Source organism: Panthera tigris, chromosome E3 (assembly GCF_018350195.1).
Source record: "Panthera tigris isolate Pti1 chromosome E3, P.tigris_Pti1_mat1.1, whole genome shotgun sequence".
NCBI lineage: Eukaryota > Metazoa > Chordata > Mammalia > Carnivora > Felidae > Panthera > Panthera tigris.
The window spans coordinates 15,939,189-15,961,368 of record NC_056675.1 but is presented as its reverse complement, the minus strand read 5'-3'; the positions used below and the strand labels follow the sequence as shown (position 1 = coordinate 15,961,368).

At 37.0% G+C, this 22,180-nt stretch overlaps 1 protein-coding gene across 1 annotated transcript in view; it reads left to right on the top strand.

Moving 5' to 3' along the window:
• The window catches only part of VKORC1L1 (vitamin K epoxide reductase complex subunit 1 like 1), a 62,303-nt gene that overhangs the window by 35,757 nt on the left and 4,366 nt on the right, over positions 1-22,180 (top strand). Inside the window, exon 2 of the mRNA XM_042971230.1 lies at positions 19,597-19,706. Coding sequence (XP_042827164.1) covers positions 19,597-19,706 — 110 coding nt within the window. The remainder of the gene's footprint in view (positions 1-19,596; positions 19,707-22,180) is intronic.

The following is a 22,180-nucleotide window of genomic DNA, read 5'->3' as shown; positions in this document are numbered from 1 at the left end:
CGCTAGCCAGTTTTCAGTCACCCTCATGGACTCCTTCTTTATATAATCCTTTTCTAAATACTCTCCCAGGGTACCTGGGTGGCTCGGTTGGTTAAGCATCTGACTTTGGCTCAGGTCACGATCTCATAGTTCATGGGTTCAAGCCCTGTGTTGGGGTCTGCGCTGACAGCTCAGCCTGGAGCCTGCTTCAGATTCTGTGTCTGCCCCCTCCTCTGCTTGTGCTCGCTCTCGCTCCCTCGCACTGTCTCTCTCTCAAAAATAAATAAACATTTGGGGCGCCTGGGTAGCTCGGTTGAGTGTCTTACTTGGCTAAAGTAGTGATTTTGAGGTTTGTGAGTTCAAGCCGGGCGTCGGGCTCTGTGCTGACAGGTCAGAGCCTGGAGCCTGCTTGGATTCTGTGTCTCCCTCTCTCTGTCCCTCCCCTAATCACACTCTGTCTCCCTCTCTCTCTCTCAAAAATAAATAAACATTAAAATTTTTTTAATATTAAAAAAATAAATAAACATTTAAAAAACTACTCTCCCTGAGCTATCTTTTTCATGGCTATTGTTTTTAGAACCACACTGCTAAATCCAAATTTTAAACCCATTTATAAATATTTAGATTTTTATTTTGGGCCTCTTATTAAACACAACTATCTGTGTGGCTCAGAGATATGTGTAAACTCAACATGTTAAAAATAACTCAGGGGCGCCTGGGTGCCTCAGTCAGTTAAGCGACCAGCTCTTGATATTGGCTCAGGTTATTATCTCACGGTTCATGAGTTTGAGCCCTGTGTTGGGCTCTGCACTGACGGTGAGGAGCCTGCTTGGGATTCTCTCTCTCTCTTTCTCTCTCTGTCTCTCTCCTCTTTCTCTCTCTCAACATAAATAAATAAACATTAAAAAACAAAAACAAAAACCTAACTCAGTCATCCACTGTTCTTCCTCCTGTGTTGTCTCATGAGTGGCCTCACCATCTATCCAGTCATTACTCCCTCACAATTCTGTTGTCAAATCTGTCCATTTTTCTTCCTGAATTTCTTTTGAGTTCATCTTTTGTGCTCTTTGTCCTAGTTCAGACCTTCACATTTCATGGACACAGCAGTCTCCTAACTGGTCTTATCTTTCGGTTCTGACACCCACCCACCCCAATCAATCTCTGCTGTGTACCAATTACCTATTAACCCTCTTAAGCAGAATTAAGCTCTCTTCACTTAGATACATAGGTACTTTACAGTATTTCTGTGTTTCTGAATATGACTTTTCCCCATTCTTTAAAGACTAAGCTTCTTGGGGGTAGATACTCTGATTCATGTGTTCTCCGTCCAACTTCACAGCTCCTACCTACTGCTTCAGATACCACCTGCTTGGCACATATGTATTTGATAAAATATGAGTAATTTCCAGGTAAACATAATGGCTTTTATGCATGTGTTTATCTCTGAACCCTCAGGAACCCCCAAGGAAATGAGAATAAAGCTGTAAGCGCATCCCTACCTCTAGCGGTAGGAGACTGGTGGAATTTTTATTTTGTACAGAAATTTATTTTCTAGGTAAAATATGTACAGATACTGACATTCAGGGACCCTTACTGATACAATTGATAGCTCTTTGCCTAATTATCTACTTATGATAACATATAATGTTGACAAAACCACATCCAATAATAGAAATTCCATTCTGCGTTTTGAACTGAATTAATTTAAACTTACATACAGTGAAATTCCCTATTTTGCTTACACTTTGTTGAGTTTAAACAGATGCACACAGCCAGGTGCCCACCAGTCCCATCGCATCAGAACAGTTCCCTGTTGAGGTCCACACTTGTCCATCCCTAATCCCTGGCAGACATTTATCTATTCTCTGTCTTTATAGTTTTACCTTTTCCAGAATATCATTTAAGTGAATTTTACAATATCCAGTCTTTGAGTCTCATTTTGTTAACTTATTATAATGTATTTGCAGTTTCATCCAGGTTGTTGCATATACAACATGGATATATGTTGCATATATCCTTTCATTTTATTATTGAGTGATATTGAGTGATCGGTTTGTTCAACCATTTATCTGTTGAAGGACAATTGCGTTGTTTCCAATTTTTGGCAATTATAAATAAAGTTACCATAAACATTTGCAAACAAATTTTTGAGTGAGCATAAGTGTTCATTTCTCATGGATGAACAGGCAGGATTGCTGGGTCACAGACACATGTATGTTTAACTTCATAAGAAACGAATCATTTCTTTTCCAAAACAGCTGTACCATTTTACATGACCGTCAACAAATGTGTGAGTTCCAGTTGCTTCACATCCTCATCGGCACTTAGATGTGTATGCTTAGTTTTGTTATATTTTGTTTATTTGCCATTCTGGTAGGTATGTATGTAGTAGTGTGTCATTAGATTTTTAATTTGCATTTCTTTAATGACTGCAGATGCTGAACATCTTTCCATATGTTTGTGTGTCATCTGTATATCTGGTGATGTTTTTATTTAAATCTTTTGCTTTTTCTTTTTTGATTGAGTTGTTTGTTTTCTCATGGTTGAGATTTTAGTGATCTTTATATATTCTGGATAAAAGTTCTTTACCTGATATGTAATTTTCAAGTATCTTCTCCCAGTCTCTAGTTTATTTTTTCATTTTCTTGACACTATCTTCAGGACCAACTGTTTTAAGTTTCGAAGTCCACTTTGGTAATTTTCTCTGTTGTGAATTATGCTTGAGGTATGAGATAATGGGTTAAAGTTCTTTCTTCCTCTCTTTTCTTTCCTTTTCTTTCCTTTCCTTTCCCTTCTTTTCTTTTCTTTTCATTCTTTTCCTTCCTTCCTTCCTTCCTTCCTTCCTTCCTTCCTTCCTTCGCATATCCATGTTTAATAATCCCAGCACCATTTGTTGAAGATTTTTTTCTTCATTAAGTTTTTTTGTACTTAGGTAAAAACCTCAATTGTGAAAAAAACAAAAACATCAATTGTGTCTGTTTCTGAGCTCTGTATTCTGCTCTGCTGATCTGTATCTACCTGTTTGCCAGTACTGTCTTGATTACTATAGCTTTAGAATATCTTGAAATTAATATGTATTCTCCAGCTATATTTTTTTCTTAAACAATTTTTTAAAATGTTTATTTTTAAGAGAGAGAGAGAGAGAGAGAGAGAGAGAGAGAGAAGGTCAGCACGAGTGGGGGAGGGGCAGAGAGAGAGGGAGACAGAATCTGAAGCATACTCCGGGCTCTGCACTGTCAGCACAGAGCCCGATGTGGGGCTCGAACCCACAAATCGTGACATCATGCCCTGAGCCGAAGTTGGGCACTCAACCAACTGAGCCACCCAGGCGCCCCTACACTTTTTTTAAAAAATGCTTTGGCTCTTCTAGTTCCTTTACCTCTCTGTATAAATTTTTGTCACTATCTACAGAAAAAAATCTCACTGGCATTTTGATTAGAATTGCATTGATTCTATAGATCAGTCTGAGGAGAATTAACATACTATCCATGAAGATCACCCAAATGAGAACAAGTAAGGTGTCAGCCACCATTACTTCCATTTGGTACAGACTCAAAAGGGAATCTAAAAGGAAAATATAAAAGCTTTTTAATGAAAAAGAAAGCTTCAGGTTGTCCTTGTTGGAAGTTGTTGGTATGGGGAAGCTGGAAGCTTGCCTGACTAGCAGTGGGGCATCCTGTGTGATTGGTTAAGGGAGCGTATTTGGTTTTCTCTGGTTGGTCCTAAATTGGAAGTGGAGGCAAAAATTAGAGAAGCTGACAATTATTGATCAAGTCCTGGATGTTTGGAACCAGTCAATAGCCCTAAGAAGTTGTGGTTTGGCTTCCTCAACTAGTTGCTGCAGAGTTTGTAGGTCAGAGTTCTATTTTTGTATTTGGTCTATCATCTTTTTGTATATTTATCCTCTCACTTAGGATTCCATGTAGACAGTCATGTGGCCTGCAGGTAGAATTTTATTTCTAACTTTCTAATCTGTGTGACTTTTATTTTCTTCCATAATTGTACTGACTAGGACTTCTGCACAATGTTGAAAAGGAGTGGTGAGAGCAGACTTTGCTTTTGTTCCTGATCTTAGAAAGAATTTAGTCTATCCCTGTTGAATGTGATGTTAGCTGTAGGGATTTTTTTTTTAATATATATAAATAACCTTTATCAGGTCAAAGAAAATCCCTTCTCAGTTGCTGAACATTTTTTTAAATCATGAATGGATGTTGTAGTTTAGCAAATGCATTATCTGCATCTATTGAAATCCTCATGTGATTTTTCTTCTTTAGTCTGTTAATATGATGAAGCACATTGATAGGTTTTTCAATGTTGAACCAGCCTTGCATTTTCAGAATTAATCCCATTTGGTCATGATACATTATCCCTTCTTTTTATTTAGTTTTATTTTTTTTATATATAATTTATTGTCAAGTTGGCTAACATACAGTGTATACAGTGTGCTCTTGGTTTTGGGGGTAGATTCCATGATTCATTATTATTATTTTTTTTAATAGGCTCCACATCCAACGTGGGGCTTGAACTCACAACCCTGAGGTCAAGAGTTGCATGCTCTACCAACTGAGCCAGCCAGGTGCTCCCATTATCCCTTCTGTGTATTGCTGGATTTGATTTATAATATTTTGTTGAGGATTTTTGTGTCTGTTTTCATGAGTGATTCAGGTCTATGGCAGTTTTGTTTCTTTTAATATTTCTTGTAATGTTTTTGTCTGGTTTTGATGTCAAGGTAATGCTTGCCTCTAATTAATGAAGTTGAGAAGTGTCCCATTCTCTTCTGTTTTCTGGAAGAGATTGTATCGAATTTGGTATTATTCCTTCTATATTATCTAGAATTTGCCAATGAAACCATTTAGACCTGGAGTTTTTGTTTCGAGGAAAGATTTTAAACTATTAGTAGAACCATTCAGATTCTGTTTTTTCTTGAGTGTTAGGATTTGTGAATTTCAAAGTATTGCTCTATTTGTAAATTGTCAAATTTATGGGCATAGAGTAGTATTCTCTTATCCTTTTAATGTCTATACCTGTCTGTAATGATATCCTCTCTTTCATATCTGATATTTTGTGTCTGTGTATATATCTCTCTCTTTCCTTGTCTCTCTCTTTTTCCTTTTATGAACTGTAGCTAGTGGTTTATCAGTTTTTTGTTTGTTTTTTAGTTTTTTTTCTATCAGAGAATCAGCTTTTGATTTCATTTAGTCTTCCTGTTTTTTTTTAATTTTTTTTTTTTAATGTTTACTTATTTTTGACAGAGAAAGAGAGAGAGCATGAGCTGGGGAGTGGGTAGAGAGAGAGGGAGACACAGAATCGGAAACAGGCTCCAGGCTCTGAGCTGTCAGCACAGAGCCCGACGCAGGGCTCGAACTCACAGACCGTGAGATCATGACCTGAGTCAGACGCTCAACTGACTGAGCCACCCAGGCGCCCCAGTCTTCCTGTTTTTCTGTCTTTAATTTCATTGATTTTTGCCCTAGTTTTTTTTCCTTCCTTCTTTTAATCCTACAAATTTCTCTCTAAGCACTACTTTAGCTGCATACCAGTGCTTTTGATATGTATGTTTTCATTGGGTTCAAAATATTTTCTAATTTCCTTAAGACTTTTTGATCTGTGGATTTTTGTTTTTAGAAGTGTGTTAATTTCCAAATAATTGGTGACATTTTTCAGGTATACTTCTGTACTGATTTCTAGTTTAATTCCCACTATGGTCAGAGGATATACTTTCTATGGATTCAGTTATTTTAAATTTATTCAAGTTCGTTTACAATGTTCGTTTATGTTTTGTTTACAGTATGGTTTACTTTGGTGAATGTTCTATGTGTATTTGAAAAGAACATGTATTCTATTGTTGGGTGGAATGTTCTATAAAAGTCAAATCAGGTTGGTTGATTTTCTGTTCAGGTCTTCTATATCCTTTCTGATTTTCTGTTTGTTCAATCACTTACTGAGAGATTTGTTGAAGGCTCTAAGTACAATTATGAATTTATTTATTTATTATTACAGTTCTATCACTGCTGTATTTTGGAGTTCTCTTATTAGATGCTTACACATTTAGGATTGTTTTGTCATCTTGGTTAAATTGACACTTTTAACATTATATACTGTCTCTTTTTATACCCTGATAAGTTCCCTTGTTCTGAAGACTACTTTTTTTATGTTAATATAGCCACTCTAGGTTTTTTTCCCCCCTTCATGGTAAAATATACATAACACAAACTTTACCATTTTTAACCTTTTTAATCTAGCTTTCTAGATTTTTCTAGATTCCTGTTTGTATGACATATCTTTTTTATCTTTTTAGTTTTAACCTGTGTTATATTTAAGTGATTTTCTTATCGGCAGCATATACTCAGTCCTTTTTTGTTCTTGAATTCACTTTGACAATGCCTGTCTTTTGATTTGGTGGGGGGATGATTTTTTTTTTATTGAGGTATAATTGACATATATAACATTATATTAGTTTCAGGTGTACAACATAATAATTGATGTGTTCAGACTGTTTAGTTTAAAAAAAAATTTTTTTTTTTAACGTTTATTTATTTTTGGGACAGAGAGAGACAGAGCATGAACTGGGGAGGGGCAGAGAGAGGGAGACACAGAATCAGAAGCAGGCTCCAGGCTTTGAGCCATCAGCCCAGAGCCTGACGCGGGGCTCGAACTCACGGACCGTGAGATCGTGACCTGAGCTGAAGTCGGACGCTTAACCGACTGAGCCACCCAGGCACCCCCAGACTGTTTAGTTTTAATTTAATATTTGATATGTTTAGATTTAGGTCTACCTTTTTTTTTCCCCCTCTTTGTACCCTCTCTTGTTTTGCTCATCCATTCCCGATTTCTTATCTTTTTTTGGATATCTGGATGTTTTTATATTTCATTTTAACTTCACAATAGGCTTTTTGTTTATATCTCTGAATTATTTTTTAGTTGAATTATTTTTTAGTGGTAGTTGTAGAGATTATGATATACATAATCTTTCATATTCTGTTTAGATTTAGTATTTAATAACCAAGGAGAATATGGAAATTTTACATCTATAAAGGGACCTTTATTGTCCCATTTGTTATAGTTGTCATGTGTGTTTCATCTACATATATTGAACCCCCCCCGCCCCAACAATGTTATAACATTTGTTTTCAGTAGTCTTACATATTTTAAAGAACTCATAAGGAGACTAATAATCTATTATGTTTACCCAAATGTATACCATTTCTGTTCTCCCCTCCTTCATTTCTGAAGTTCCCGTGTTTCCCTCTCGTATCCTTGTCCCTCAATGTAAAGAACTGCTTTTAGCATTTTTCTTAGTACAAGTGTGTGGTTAATAAATTCTTTTAGTTTCCTGCTTCTGAAATGTCTTCAATTATCCTCGATCCCTGAAAGATGCTCTTGCTGGATATAGAATTTTTGGTTGATAGTTCTTTTTGTTTCAGTACTTTAAAGATGCTTTGGTGTCATGGGCTTCTGGCTGCCTCAGTGGGTAGCACTTGTGACCCTTGATCTCAGGGTTGTCAGTTTGAGCCCCACGTTGGGTGTAGAGATTACTTAAAAATAAAATCTTAATAAAAAAAAGATGCCTTCAGTGTCTCCTGAATTATTGTTCCTTTAAGGTAATGTATTATTTTTCTCTGGATGCTTTCAGTTTTTTCCCCTCAATCTTTGGTTTTTAGCAGTTTATGATGTGTCTGGGTGTGATGTTCTTGAATTTATCAACTTTTTCATGTTTACCCAGTTTTTCAAGTCTGTAAATGTTTATATTTGGCTAAATTTGTGGAGTTTTTACCAGTATTTCTTTGTGTGTGTGTGCACCTCAGTCTCTTCTAGATTTCCATGACATGACTGTTAGACCTTTTCTAGTGATTCCTTCTCTGCTGAGAACTTTTACCTTTCCAGTCATTTCTGGTTACTTTCACCTTGTGGAATATAGATGTAAGTGTTTTAAATCTTATACTGGTAATACCTGTGTTATTTTAGGCTTGACATCTATTAATTATTTTTTCTCCTTGAGAGTTAGTCACTTTTTTTTAATTCTTTGTACGTTATGTCATTTTGGCATGTTATTTTAAGTGTATTTTGAATATTATTTTGTTAGACTTTGGGTCCTGTTAAAGATCTTCTGAGATGCTGATGTTTGTTTTGGCAATAACTCAATCAGATTAAGACTACAGGTTCTGTCTCTCCCACTATAGACGAAGCTTTCCGTGTTCTCCTGGTTGAGTTTCCCTTCACATGCCACACTCAGTAGTTAGTTAGTCTGCACCTTGAGTGGTGGTTTATACAGTAGTTTAGTTCTCAAAGACTTTGCTATGCTTCTTTGGATCTGTTCCATGCTGCATCTCAAGGATGATTCTGGGACTTCTGTTAATTCCTATTCAGAATTAAGGGTCCCTTATTTGGCTTGCTCTTTGCTGGGATTCTCTTCCTAATCTCTGACTCCCAGTGGCCCCTTTCACAATTCCTCCTGCTAAAAAGACAGGTTTCTCACAGAGAGCTTTAGGCCTTCTTACTGTTCTACGGTTCCACGTGACTGACTTCACCCTTGGGGTAAAGCCATGAGAGAAAAGAGAAAAATTACAGGATTCCTCCCACATACTTAAGACCACAGGGGCCCCTTTTCTTATTTTTTCCAGACAGAGAGAGGCTTTTCTCTCAGAATTCAAGGTATCTCAAACCATGCCTGAGGCACAGTTCTCTTGCTTCCCTTTAGGCAAGACCAGGAGGGAAAAATTAAATGTGAAAACAAACTTGGTAGCTCCCACATTCTCCAACTCACATGGGTCCCTTTTACTCATCCTTTGGCCAGAAAGTGGGCCTTTTTTATTATCTCTTCCCATGGACAATTCCACAACTTATACCACCCTCGGTTCAAAAGAAGAAGGTAAAGGAGGAAAAACCCTCAGAAAATTCCACCGTTCTGGTTTTTATTCACGTTTTGACCTTTCTTCTCTATCCACTGGCTATTTTTCCTTTTTAGGATCCTCGGGTAGTTGCTCTCTGTATTCTGTTCATTTTTTAGTTGTAATCAGTAGGGAAGAGAGAGAGAGGCTGGAATAGCCATATTGTATTCTGTCCGGGGCTAGAATTGACATTCATATTTTTAATGCCTTGGTCTTACAAGTGAATTGACAGTTAAGGATCCTCATACATTTGAGAAAAGTCTCCAACATGAGAGATGACACCAAGGAACTCAGAAGAAACTAAATGAAGCTGCCAAGAAGTAAACCTAAAATAAAAATCGATGGTTTTATCTCATTAGATCTAAGAAATAAGTGGTATCTTTAAACAAAGAAGATTCTATTTATGTAAATGAATAATCATAGGATAGGAGAGAACACTTAGAAATTAAACATATGGTAGCAGTAAGTTTAATAAGTGAATTTAATAGAAGACTTGGAAGAGTTACATCATGTTAATCTCCAAGAAAATGGAGTAAAAGGAAAAAGAGATGGAAAATAAAGGGGTAAAAAAAAAACCCCTAGAGGTTCAGTTTAAGAAGTCCACATTTGGCTAAGTGGTAATATGTGCAAAATTTCTGGCATTGAAAAACATGAATTTGTACATTCAAAGGGCCTACCAAGGACCCTTCAAAATGAACAACTTAAGACCTATATCAAGGCACATCCTTTGTGAAATTAAAAAAAATTTTTTAATGTATATTTATTATTGAGAGAGAGAGAGACAGAGTATGAGCATGGGAAGGGGCAGAGACAGGAGAAGACACAGAATCCGAAGCAGGCTGCAGGCTCTGAGCTGTCAGCACAGAGCCCGATATGGGGCTTGAGCTCACCAACTGTGAGATCATGACCTGAGCTGAAGTCGGATGCTCAACTGACTGAGCCACCCAGGTGCCCCTGTGAAATTTTAGAACATCAGGATTAGGGGCACCTGGATGGCTCAGTTGGCTAAGCGTCCGACTTCGGCTCAGGTCATGATCTCACAGTTGGTGAGTTCGAGCCCCACATCAGGCAGGCTCTGTGCTGACAGCTCAGAGCCTGGAGCCTGCTTAGGATTCTGTGTCTCCTTCTCTCTCTGCTCCTCCCCCATTCGTGCTCTGTCTCTCTCTATCAAAAATAAATAAACTTTAAAAAGTTTTTTTAGATCAGTAGGATTAAAAAGAAGTTTCTTAAAAGTCTCATAAAGGAAGAAAAACGACATATTCAAGGGTCAGAACGGCAGCAGGTTTTTCAAGGACAAAGGCTTTAAAACTCCTGAGGGAAAATTATTTTTAATTTATAATTATATACCCCCAAAACTACCAATCCACTCTGATGGTAGAAGAAAGATATTTTAAGACTCCACATCTCAGAAATGTTACCTCCAGTGTAATATTTTCTCAGGGAAGCTACTAAAAGATTGTTTCACCAAAACAAGTGATTAACCAAGGGCAAAAGGGAGATCTAAGAAAGGTTTGAGGTAGGGAGGAGATTGGAAGTTAGGATGACAGTCAGTATGTGTGTGTATGTGTAGAGAGAAGGAGAGGGAGATGGAATAAAAAAGCAAATGGGGTAAAATAACAGTAGGTGAGTCTTTCTAAAGAATATATGGGTGTTCTTTGTTCTATTTTTATTTTTGTGACTTCTTATAAGTTTGAAAATATTTCCAAATAAGTTTTTAAAAACTTAAAAAATAAAAAACATGTTAGGGTGTCAAAAAAAAGGGATAATATTGCTCAGAAGGATTTTGGAAAATTAATGATGGTGGCATAGAAAAAGAAAAAATAAGAATGAATTATTAACTCCAGGAAAAGCAATTTGTGCACAAAAAGAAATGTAATTATAGTTTTAATAGAATTTCTGATATAATATGTTACTGAAAAAAATGCATTTCCTATGGAATTGAACCTTAAAAATACCAGGACTAGGAATTTATTGCTTAAAAGTGACTTAACATCAAATAAAAGAAAATGGGAGTGGAGACTCCTGGAAATTAAGTTTAATACACTTGTGGGTAGTTTTCTATATGTAAATGATACTTTGATCAAAAGTACATTTAAAAAGTACATTTCCCAGGGCTTATGGGAAAACAAGGGATGGGGTGGACCATTCAAAACCTGTGTAAATGTAACCAGATGATGAAGAGAAAACAACAATAATCCTAATTAAAATACTGACAGAGTTCAGAGAGTTGTTAAATTTTACATAAATAAATAATATGGTCACTGTAAGACTTCACCTTGGGGGTGGAGGGAAGAAATGTGAAGGAAGCTTGCTGGCTGAGAATATAAGGAAGCGCCACAGCAGCTGAATTACGGAGACAACAGTAAAACAAAGATTGTGGAGAACCACACACTAAGCAATGTCATGAAAGCCAAAGGCCAGACCGTGGTATGGACTGTATTTCTCTGTGGCTTGCTGCATCATTGAATAGATTATCTGAAAAGATCATTTGAATGTGTATACAAAGAAATTTCTGGGTAAATACCAAAGAAACCACTAAAATGAGTTGAAAGTGCTTGCCTCTGAGAAGGGTGACTCCAAGATCAGAGAACTAATATCATGAAAACAAATTTAAAAAATCTTACCAAATGAGAATCCAAGTCTTCCATCAAGTTCCTCAGAAATTTTTATACTGGTAATCACAAGTATTTTTTTCACATATGGTATTACCAGATACCATGCTAGGCCAATACAAGGATTATCCCACTGTTGTGCATTTTCCAGGATCCATTTTTCCTTTTTAGTGGTTTTTGACCCTTTTGGGTTCTTGAGATAATGTGAAAAAACAGACCTTTCATCCTGAAAAAATTTTAAGTTTTGTTCCACACCTCGTGTCCACAGTGGCTTGGGAATGAGGCCCTTTCCTGGTACAAGCTGGTCATTTCCTCAAAAGAAACTTTGACAAAGATTTTCTAAACCCAGACATTAACTTCTTTGTTTCTCTGATTTTTGTGTTCCATTGTTATTTAGCTTTAACATCTGGATGAATGTAGATATTTATATGGTACCTTTTCCTCTGAAAAATTGTTACTAAATTGATGATGTATCATAACCCATGATTTTAGAATGAGAGAAATATCTTTTTTTTTTTTTTTTTTTCAATCTTCACCCAGGGCCATCTTCCTCCCATGAACCATGCTGTTAACTCTCACAACAAAATGGTAGGAGAGGATGTCCTAGCTCTTGTTGAAGGGCCTCATCTTTGATTTGCTTGGACATTGGGCTTTACCTGAAACTTTACTATCAAGGGGGCTTGTTTCTGTCAGAGGAATGGGTGAAAAATTACCAGAGCAGTTGTAATTGTTTGGGGTACCAGAAAAAAAAAATAGCAAACAAGCTTTATATGGCAAGAGGTGGAAACAACCCAGTGTCCCTGAATGGACGAATGGATAAACAAAGTATGGTATACACAGAAAATGGCATATTAGTCAGCCTTTTATTTAAAAAGCAAAGAAATCGTGTCACATGCTACATGTATGAACCTTGAAGGAACTGTACTAAATAAGCAGTCACATAAAGCCAGGTACTGTGGGATTTCACTTATATGAGGTATCTAAAGTAAGGTAGTCAAATTCATAGAAACAAAATGAAAAGGTGGTTGCCAGGGACTGGGAGGAGAGAGAAAAGCAGAGTTGCTTCAGTTTTGCAAGATAAAAAGGTTCTGGAGATGTTTCACAACAATGCAAGCATATTTAACATTGCTGAACTGTGCACTTAAAGATGGTTAAGGTGGTCAATTTAATGTGTGTGTGTGTGTGTGTGTATGTGTGTGTGTGTGTGTGTGTGTGTGTGTTTTACCACAATTAAAAAAAATAGGAGTGCCTGGGTGGCTCAGTTGGTTAAACATCCAACTTCGGCTTGGGTCATGATCTCGCAGTCCATGGGTTCAAGTCCCACATCAGGCTCTGTGCTGACAGCTCAGAGCCTGGAGCCTGCTTCAGATTCTGTGTCTCCCTCTCTCTCTGCCCCTCCCCTGCTCCTGTTCTCTCTCTCTCTCAAAAATAAATAAACATTAAAAAAAAAAAAAAAGTTTAGTCTTAGATGCAGCTTTGTTCAGATAGATCCCAAAGAAGGAATCCAGAAGGGTCTGATCTACAGATGCCCAGTTCCTTCTTGTAAACTGATCAATCAAACAAGTTTTTGCTACCAGCCTAGCAAGAGATAAGTGAGGGAATGGGTCAAGAGGCAGGAAGTATTGCTGAAATGGAGGTCTCTCCATGTGGAAATTTGGTGATTAAATTTAGTACACATACTTAGAACTCAAATATCTATGTATTTGTTGTATAAAGAGAATTTTTCAATTGCTATTATTAAATTGTATTGTTAAAATATAATGGTAAAAGCAAAATCATCACACATTACAAAATTTAAATACCAAAGAAAAAAGCAAATGATTTCCAATATATAAATAAGCAAATAAATAAAAGTCATCAGAAGTTTAAAACTTGTGAATGTAATCCTAAAATTTGTATGGGACCATAGAAGACCCCAGGGCACCCAGGTGGCTCAGTTGGTTAAGCACTTGAGTTCCGCTCAGGTCATGATCTTGCTGTTCATGAGTTTGAGCCCCACATTGGGCTCTCTGCTGTCAGCACTGAGCCCACTTCAGATCCTCTGTCTCCTCTCTCTGTCCCCCAAAATAAATAAACATTAAAAAAATAATTAAAAAAAAAGACCCCAAATAGCCAAAGGAACCTTGAAAAAGAAAAACAAAACTGAAGGTATCACAATTCAAGACTTTAAGGTACATTACAAAGCTGTAGTGATCAAAACAGTATGGTACTGGATTAAGATAGACACATAGATCCATAGAACAGAAGACCCAGAAATAAACCCACAAATTACATGGTCAGTTTTTGACAAAGGAGGAAAAAATATACAATGGGGAAAAGACAGGTTCTTCAACAAATGGTGTTGGGAAAACTGGATAGCTACATGCAAAAGAATGAAACTGGACCACTTTCTTACACCATACACAAAAGTCAACTCAAAATGGATCAAAGAGCTACATGTGAGACCTGAAACTATAAAATTGTAGAAGAGAGCACAGGCAGTGATGTCTCTGACATCAGCTGTGGCAACATTTTTCTAGATAGGTCTTCTGAGGCAAGGTAAATAAAAGCAAAAATAAACTTCATCAAAATAAAAATCTTCTAAAAATAAAAAAAAAATAAAAATGTTCTGCGCAGCAAAGGAAACAGCCAACAAAACTAAAAGGCAACCTAATGAATGGGAGAAAATGTCTGCAAATGACATCAATAAAAGGTTAGTATCCAAAATAAATAAAGGATTTATACAACTCAACACCCAAGAAATAAATAATCCAATTTAAAAAATGAGCAGAAGACATGAACAGACATTTCTCCAAAGAAGGAGTACATATGGCCAACAAGACACATGAAAAGATGCTTAACATCACTCATCAGGGAAGTGCAAATCAAAACTACAGTGAGATATCACTGTCAGAATGGCTAAAATAAAAAAACACAAGAACCAGCTTTTGGCCAGGATGTGGGGAAAAAGGAACCCTCTTGCACAGTTGGTAGGAATGCAAACTGGTGCAGCCACTGTGGAAAACAGTATGGAGGTTCCTCAAAAAGTTAAAAATAGAACTGCCCTAAGATCCAGCAACTGCCCTACTGGGTATTTACCCAAAGAATACAAAAATAATAATTCAAAGGGATACACGTACCCCTATGTTTATAGCAGCATTACTTACAATAGCCAAGATATGGAAGCAGCCCAAGTGTCTATTGACAGATGAGTGGATAAGGAAGATGTGGGGTGTGTGTGTGTGTGTGTGTGTGTGTGTGTGTGTGTGTGTGTGTGTAAAATGGAATATTACTCAGCCATAAAAAAGGAATGAAATCTTGCCATTTGCAACAACATGAATGGGGCTAGAGAGTATAATGCTAAGCAAAATAGACCAGAGAAAGACAAATACTATATGATTTCACACATGTAGAATTTAAGAAACAAAAAAAAATGAGCAAAGGGAAAAAGACAAACCAAGAAACAGACTCTTAACTATAGGGAACAAACTGATTGTCAGAGGGAAGGCAGGGGGTGGGGGGGATTGGGCAAAATAGGTGATAGGGATTAAAGAGTACAGTTGTGATGAGCACTGGGTGATGTTTGGAAGGGTTGTATCACTATATCGTACACTTGAAACTACTATAACACTGTATGTTAACTACACTGGAATTAAAACTAAAAACTTAATAAAAAATGACCAACAACGGGTGCCTGGGTGGCTCAGTCGGTTAAGCATTCAACTTCAGCTCAGGTCATGATCTCGCAGTCTGTGAGTTCGAGCCCCACGTCAGGCTCTGTGCTGACCGCTCAGAACCTAGAGCCTGCTTCGGATTCTTCTGTCTTCCTCTGTCTCTGCCCCTCCCCTGCTTGTGCTCTGGTCTCTCTCTCTCTCTCTCAAAAATAAATAAACATTGGGGCGCCTGGGTGTCTTGGTCAGTTAAGCGTCTGACTTCGGCTTAGGTCATGATCTCATGGTTCGTGAGTTCGAGCCCCGCATCGGGCTCTGTGCTGACTGCTCAGAGCCTGGAGCCTGTTTCAGATTCTGTGTCTCCCTCTCTCTCTGCCCCTCCCCTGTTCATGCTCTGTCTCTCTCTGTCTCAAAAATAAACGTTAAAAAAAATTTTTTTTTAAATAAATAAATAAATAAATATTAAAATAATTTTTTTTAATGACCAAAAAGATCATCATTTTAAAAAAATGAGAACATTTTTTTTTTCTCAATTGGTTAATATCCCACCTCCTTCCATAAATTACTTGGGGCAGGTCTGGGATAAGTAAAATAATAGAATTGTGATTATAGATGGGACAAGGAGAAAATGGTTAGAAACTAAGATAAAGCCAGGAATAAAGTTAGCACATAAAATGTATCTCATATAGTTCCATATAGCTTTTAGAAGTGGGGGAAAACTCAGTATTTTCAAATGTCCCAACTTGAAAAAAATTCACCAAGAAGTTTTTAAATTACAACCACCCTTAGCAGTTTTAAGGGTCATTTATGAAAATCTGTTCTCATTGACCTTTCCAAGGAAAATAATCTTACATAATGTCAGTCTACTTTGTGAGTTGACTTGCTAACACTTATTCCATCGTTCATCAAAGTTTATTAAACTTTATTATATTCATCAAGTAATTAAGTGATCGTTCTGTTTGGTTGAAAATGCTAGAATGGTAATTGTACTTTATAACTTAATGTGACTTAAGGGAAATGCCGTAGCACTGTGATCAGGAAGACCAGAGATCTAATTTTGGTTTTGAGGTTGGATTCCTACCTAGATAGCCAGGTACTTACTGCTTGTGGTAAAGAGGAGTGTGGATTGACAGGAAGGAACTAACAGAACTTAATTGGGGAGATGGGAAGACTCTCTGGTGTTGGAATGTTTGGGTTTTGTTTGTTCGTTTGTTTGTTTAGGAAAGGTACTTAAATTCACCTTTCACACTATTAGTGAGTATACCAGAATTAGTATACCAGGACTACTCAGATGTATCCAGGAGTAGTCAGGTGTTCCATTCATCAAAATTACAGAAAAGTTGGGGCGCCTGCGTGGCTCAGTCGGTTAAGCGGCCAACTTCGGCTCAGGTCATGATTTCGTGGTCCATGAGTTCAAGCCCCGCGTCGGGCTCTGTGCTGACAGCTCAGAGCCTGGAGCCTGTTTCGGATTCTGTGTCTCCCTCTCTCTGACCCTCCCCTGTTCATGCTCTGTCTCTCTCTGTCTCAAAAATAAATAAACGTTAAAAAAAATTTTTTTTAAATTACAGAAAAGTTAAGATTTGTGCATTAAAATTTAAAAAATAACTAAAAGTCATCATGAGTGGTGTGTGGGTAGAGGTGGAAATGAAACAAAAGAGGTTTAATTTTGAAGCTGGGTGATGAGATTACATGGATTGTTCTGTTAACTTTGCGTCTGTACATTTAACGCTTTCCACAATAAAATGTTTCTTTAAAGCAACATTCTAGTCTACCATATTAGAAAATCAGAAGATATTTAGAATCCAGAAGTCAAGAAATAGCCATGTAAGCATATTATTTAGAAATGTGGAATTAAATAGGGAAAAAAGGTTAAAAGATATCAAAATGGTTGCCTCTGGGGGTCAGAACTGTGTGTGGAGAGGGCTGGAGTATGGGATGTCTATTTTGTAAGACTTTCAGTGTTATTTGATTTTTAAACCTTATATACGTATTACTGTGATAAGCCAATATATTCATTCTATGGATTTCTGCATTGTTTTCAGGAAAAAGATTGAGATGATCCTATGTGAATAATTAGAGATCAGTGTTTGGAATATGTAAAAATTCTGTTTGCCGGTTATAATTTTGGCAGTGTGCCCAATTATTTCCATTGCCAAAGGTGGTGATTTACATTTGAATTCCTACTTCAGATGAGTGGGGCTAAGAAGTTGATTGCATATAGTTTCTTCCGTCTGCTCTTGCTCTCCTGCAGTTTGTTTTTTACACAATAGTCAAGAGCGATCATAAATAAGCTTATATTACTCTCCTATTTAAAGCCACTGAATGCCCTCCCATTGCAATTAGAATAAAATTCAAACTCTTCATCATGGCCTATAAACAAGGCCATAAATGATGTAAATGACTGGGTGCCTCATTCTCTTGCCATTCTTCCCTCATCCTGTGTCAGCCTTGATGGCCTTAGGACACTCATCGCTCATTCCTGCCTCAAGGCCTTTGTACTTGCTGTTCCTCTTGAGATCGGCTGCTTTTCATCATTCAGGATTTAATTCATTCAGGATTTTAGTTCCTGGAAAAGGCCATCTCTGACCATCTAGCTAGAATAGCTCCCTCGACCCCTTCTCTGTCTAGAGCTGAGTGGTACTGAGTGTGGTCCTCAGACTAGAAGCTTGAGCTGGGAGTTGTTTTGTTTTGTTTGGAAACACAGAGTCCTAGGCCCTAACACAGACCTGCTAAAGGAAAACCTGCATGTTAATGAGACCCCAAAGTGATCATATGCACTTTTAAATTTTCAGAAGCTCTGGTCTCGAATAATCTCCCGCCTCACTTTTCCCACATATCTGTTAATGGTTTCATCCTTTCTGAAGATAACTTTGTCATTTGTTCACCTGTTCACTACTTCTCCTCCCTAAATGGAATAAGAGTTCCACAAGGGCACCACCTCTTCTGACTGGTTCTCTCCTGGATTCCAATGCCTGACCCATTATCTGCACCTAGAACATGCGCAATGAGTATTTGATGTGTGAAAGAATACAGAAACGTGGAGATTATTTTGTGTTCCTCAAAGTGTGTAACTCTGTACAGTAAAAATCTTCAGGGCTCTCACTTGCTTGTAAAAAATATATATATTTTTAAAGTAGGGTGATGGGGGCTCCTGGGTGGCTCAGTCGGTTAAGCGTCCGACTTCGGCTCAGATCATGATTTTGCGGTTCATGAGTTCATGTCATGTGCTGACAGCTCAATGCCTGGAGGCTGCTTCAGATTCTGTGTCTCCCTCTCTGCCCTTCCCCACTCACACTCTTTCTCTCTTTCTCTCAAAAATAAACATTAAAAAAATTTTAAAATAGTGTGACAAATAAAGAATCACTTATTTATCCTTGTCTTCAGGTAGTTTGTTTTCCAAACCAAAGTTTAGGTTTTATTGAGTGCTTTGCTATGGACTTAAAACCATTAGTGTTTTCTTTCTGGTATTTTAAAAAGCATGCTCGTAGTTAAAGTTATCTTCAAAAGTTTTCATCCGAAGTAAATGTTAGTTTGATATTTGAATCAAATTTTATTAGATCAGAAGTAATCTTTTTAAAAAATAGGAAAATATTCTGAAAATGTGAAGTGAAATGCAAAACTTGAGGTTAAACTGCAAATAAAAACAATGGAACAAATAGTGTGTCAATTTTTTACTCTTGAGGTATATGTATGATTCTAGGAAGGGCCTATAGTTTCTGCTCTTGTTCTACATTTAAAGATGTGTTCCCAAGATACATTTCCTATTGCATATCCTGGTGAAATTTGTCAGGAAGCAACACTGCAGTCTACAGACTTTGAATGAAGAAATAGGGCAGCTTAAGTCAGTGGCTTTCAACGGGGGTGGTTTTGTCCCCCTCCAGGAACATTTGGCAATGGCTTAAGACATTTTTGGTTGTCGCAACTGGCGGGTTGTACTACTAGCATCTAGTGGGCAGCGCCCAGGGATACTGCTGAACTCCCTGTCATGCACTGAACCGCCCCCAACTGTAAAGAATTCCTCAGCCCAAAATGTGAGTGGTGCTGCTGCTAGGAGGCTCTGGCTTAAATTGAGAGAGCCCTTCCTCTGCAGATACTAATGCCATCAGAGAAAGAGTCCTTTGAGGGTGCCTAGGTGGCTCAGTCAGTTAAGCGTCCAACTTTGGCTCAGGTCATGATCTTGCAGTTTGTGAGTTTGAGCCCCTCGTTGGGCTCTGTGCTGACAGCGCGGAGCCTGCTTGGGATTCCCTCTCTCTCTGTCCTTCCCTGCTCGTGCGTGTGTGCGCTCTCTCTCAAGATAAGTAAACATTTAAAAAGAGTACTTTATCCTACCTTTTGCATAAGAGAATATATAGAAATAGGCAACTTAGAGATTCAGATGGGTGTATTGGCATGGCATTCTCAAGTAATTTTATATTTTTAAAAATAGGAGGACTCAAAATAGGGTTATTGGTTTTCCTTATTTTACAGATGGGGTCGAGGATTTGGTCTTTTGGGTTCCATTTTTGGAAAGGATGGTGTATTAAACCAGCCAAACAGTGTCTTTGGACTTATATTTTATATACTACAATTATTACTTGGTAAGTATACAGTGATACAAAAATAAGTTTGTTTTGTTGTATTCCATTTAGTACTTTGTGTCTTTTCCCTGAAATGTCTTTACATTAAATAAAAGCATGTTAATGATAGAACCACTAGTTTGCAGTACATTTTTCTGTTGTGAAAATTTGGCTCCCTAAGATTTTGATGATGCTGATGCTGAACTTGGTATCTGTTGGTGTTTAATCAAGGATGGCAACATCCCATAGTGTCCAGAAAAACCAGTCCCAATCAGAGAACTTATTACTCCAGTCTTCCCTGGAAACTTTTTTTCTTATTACTTTATATACTGTGTGGTTACTTAAAACTATTACGCACTGAGAAAACATTAACAGTGAACCATGTGCATAATTTCATCACCTTTACACCTCCACTATTCCCATTGCTTTCTGTTCTTTTTACTTAATTTTATGTGAATCCTTATGTTGTTTCTCCTTTTCAGTTTTTTGTTGTTGTTGATAACAAGGTTTCAATTTTTTTGTGCTCATTAACACTGTGGTGATCAACATCGTTTAAAGACCCCTTCACACACACCTCCCTCCTTGAATTAGTTCTGCAAAATAAATTTCCAAACATGAGATGGATGAGTCAAAACACATAGATTTTTTTTTTTTAATGTTTAAATTTCTAATTCAGTAGTTACAAAGTACAGCCACTATTACATTTTAATTTCCTTACATTGTCACTTTTGTTGATGGGATCCGGATAATAGTCCATTTCCCTATTTGTTAGAAACATTTTACTCATTCTTTTTCCTTTTTTATGTTAGTTTGGTGAATTTTGATCATACGAAAATTTTTTATGTTTTTAGAGTTAAATCTATCCATTTTTATCTTTGGGCTTCAATTGTTAACATTCTGCCCTATTATCTGCCAGCTCTTTTCTGCTCTTCTGTCTAGCTGAAGTTGATTTGTTATGAGGCAAATTGTGAATCTAAGTTTTCTAAATATTCCTTATCAAGTTTGCCCTGTTCTATATCCTATAGAAATACAAAAATATACACAAGGATATGCACAGCAGTACAGTTTAAGATAGCAAAAAAATTGGAAGCGTTCAAATGTAATGGCTGAATAAATTAGGTTACCTCCATACTAGAAAATACTATGTAGCCATTTAAGGAAAAAGTAGGTCTACATGTATATTCTGGAAGGATCAAGACATAGGTTAGTGAAAAAAGTAAATTATAGTATAATAGATACAAGTTTATGTTATATATATGCATGTGAATGCATAGGAAAGGGTCTGGTGGTTGGAGGCCAGGAGTGAGATTTTTATTTTTTATTCCATTTATTTTTTCTGTTTGGATTTCTAAAGAAGAATCTATAAATCCAAACATATAAGCCAAAATTAAAATAGCCCAAAACATGCTTTTGACTATGTTAATTTTTGGAGATAGAGATGGAACCAATTTCTATTTATAATATTTGATTTGTGAATTTCCTTATATATATATTTTTAAATCATATGTATCCTATGTATCTTTTCTGTTCACAATTTTGTGCATTCACATGCATTTTTAATGTCTGGAGGCACATTGAAGGCATATGTGAGCTCATTTAACAGTTTTCCAGAGCACATCATCTTCACTCCCTTCTAAGGTGTTTGAGAGACAGCATTTTTAATTTTTCCATAGGTAATACATTCATGAGTTCAAAAGTAAAAAAAAAAAAATTAAAATGCTGTCCAGCGAAACGCCTACCTCACCCCTCATCCCCCTCTGCCCACTTCCTACTGCCTTTCATGCCCAACTGGTATCTGCTTGTTGTTGCTGTAGAGTTTCGCAAGGCATATCCAAGAAAATACAAATATATCATCTTAATTTTCCTGCTTTTAAAATATAAAAGGCAGATGCTATACATACCGTTCTATATACTCTGCTTTCTTTTTTGCTTGACTAATACATTGATATCCATAGCAGTCCACTAAGTGTCTTCATCCTTCCTTACAGCTGCAAAATATTCCATTGTTTGATAGTACTGTCATTTATTTAGAGTTACAGCACATTGTAAATTCCACTGGGAATTGTGTCCCAAGCCACCAGCCTACATTACGTTATGTTAGGACAGGTTTGGTACAATAGTACTTAACCAACAGCCAGTATTTATGGAGCATTCGAAGTGCTTTGTACCTATTAGCTCCTTTATTTATCTTTTTTTTTTTTTTAACTAAGCTCTAAGCTCAACATGGGGCTTGAACTCACAACCCTGAGATCAAGAGTTGCACTCTCTACCAGCCAGGCGCCCCACCTATCAGCTCTTTTAATCCACACATCAGTATTAGGAGGTAAAAACGATTATTATCTCAAGGAAAAGAGTGATGGAGGAAGTAAATAACAGTTCGTATCATTCTGAAACTCACTTTCTTTTTAAAATTAATGTGGCAGCATTAATTTTTGAAGTTTTAGACATTTAGCATCGATGACGTTAGCAAACTGTTTAAGTAAAGGGCCAGACAG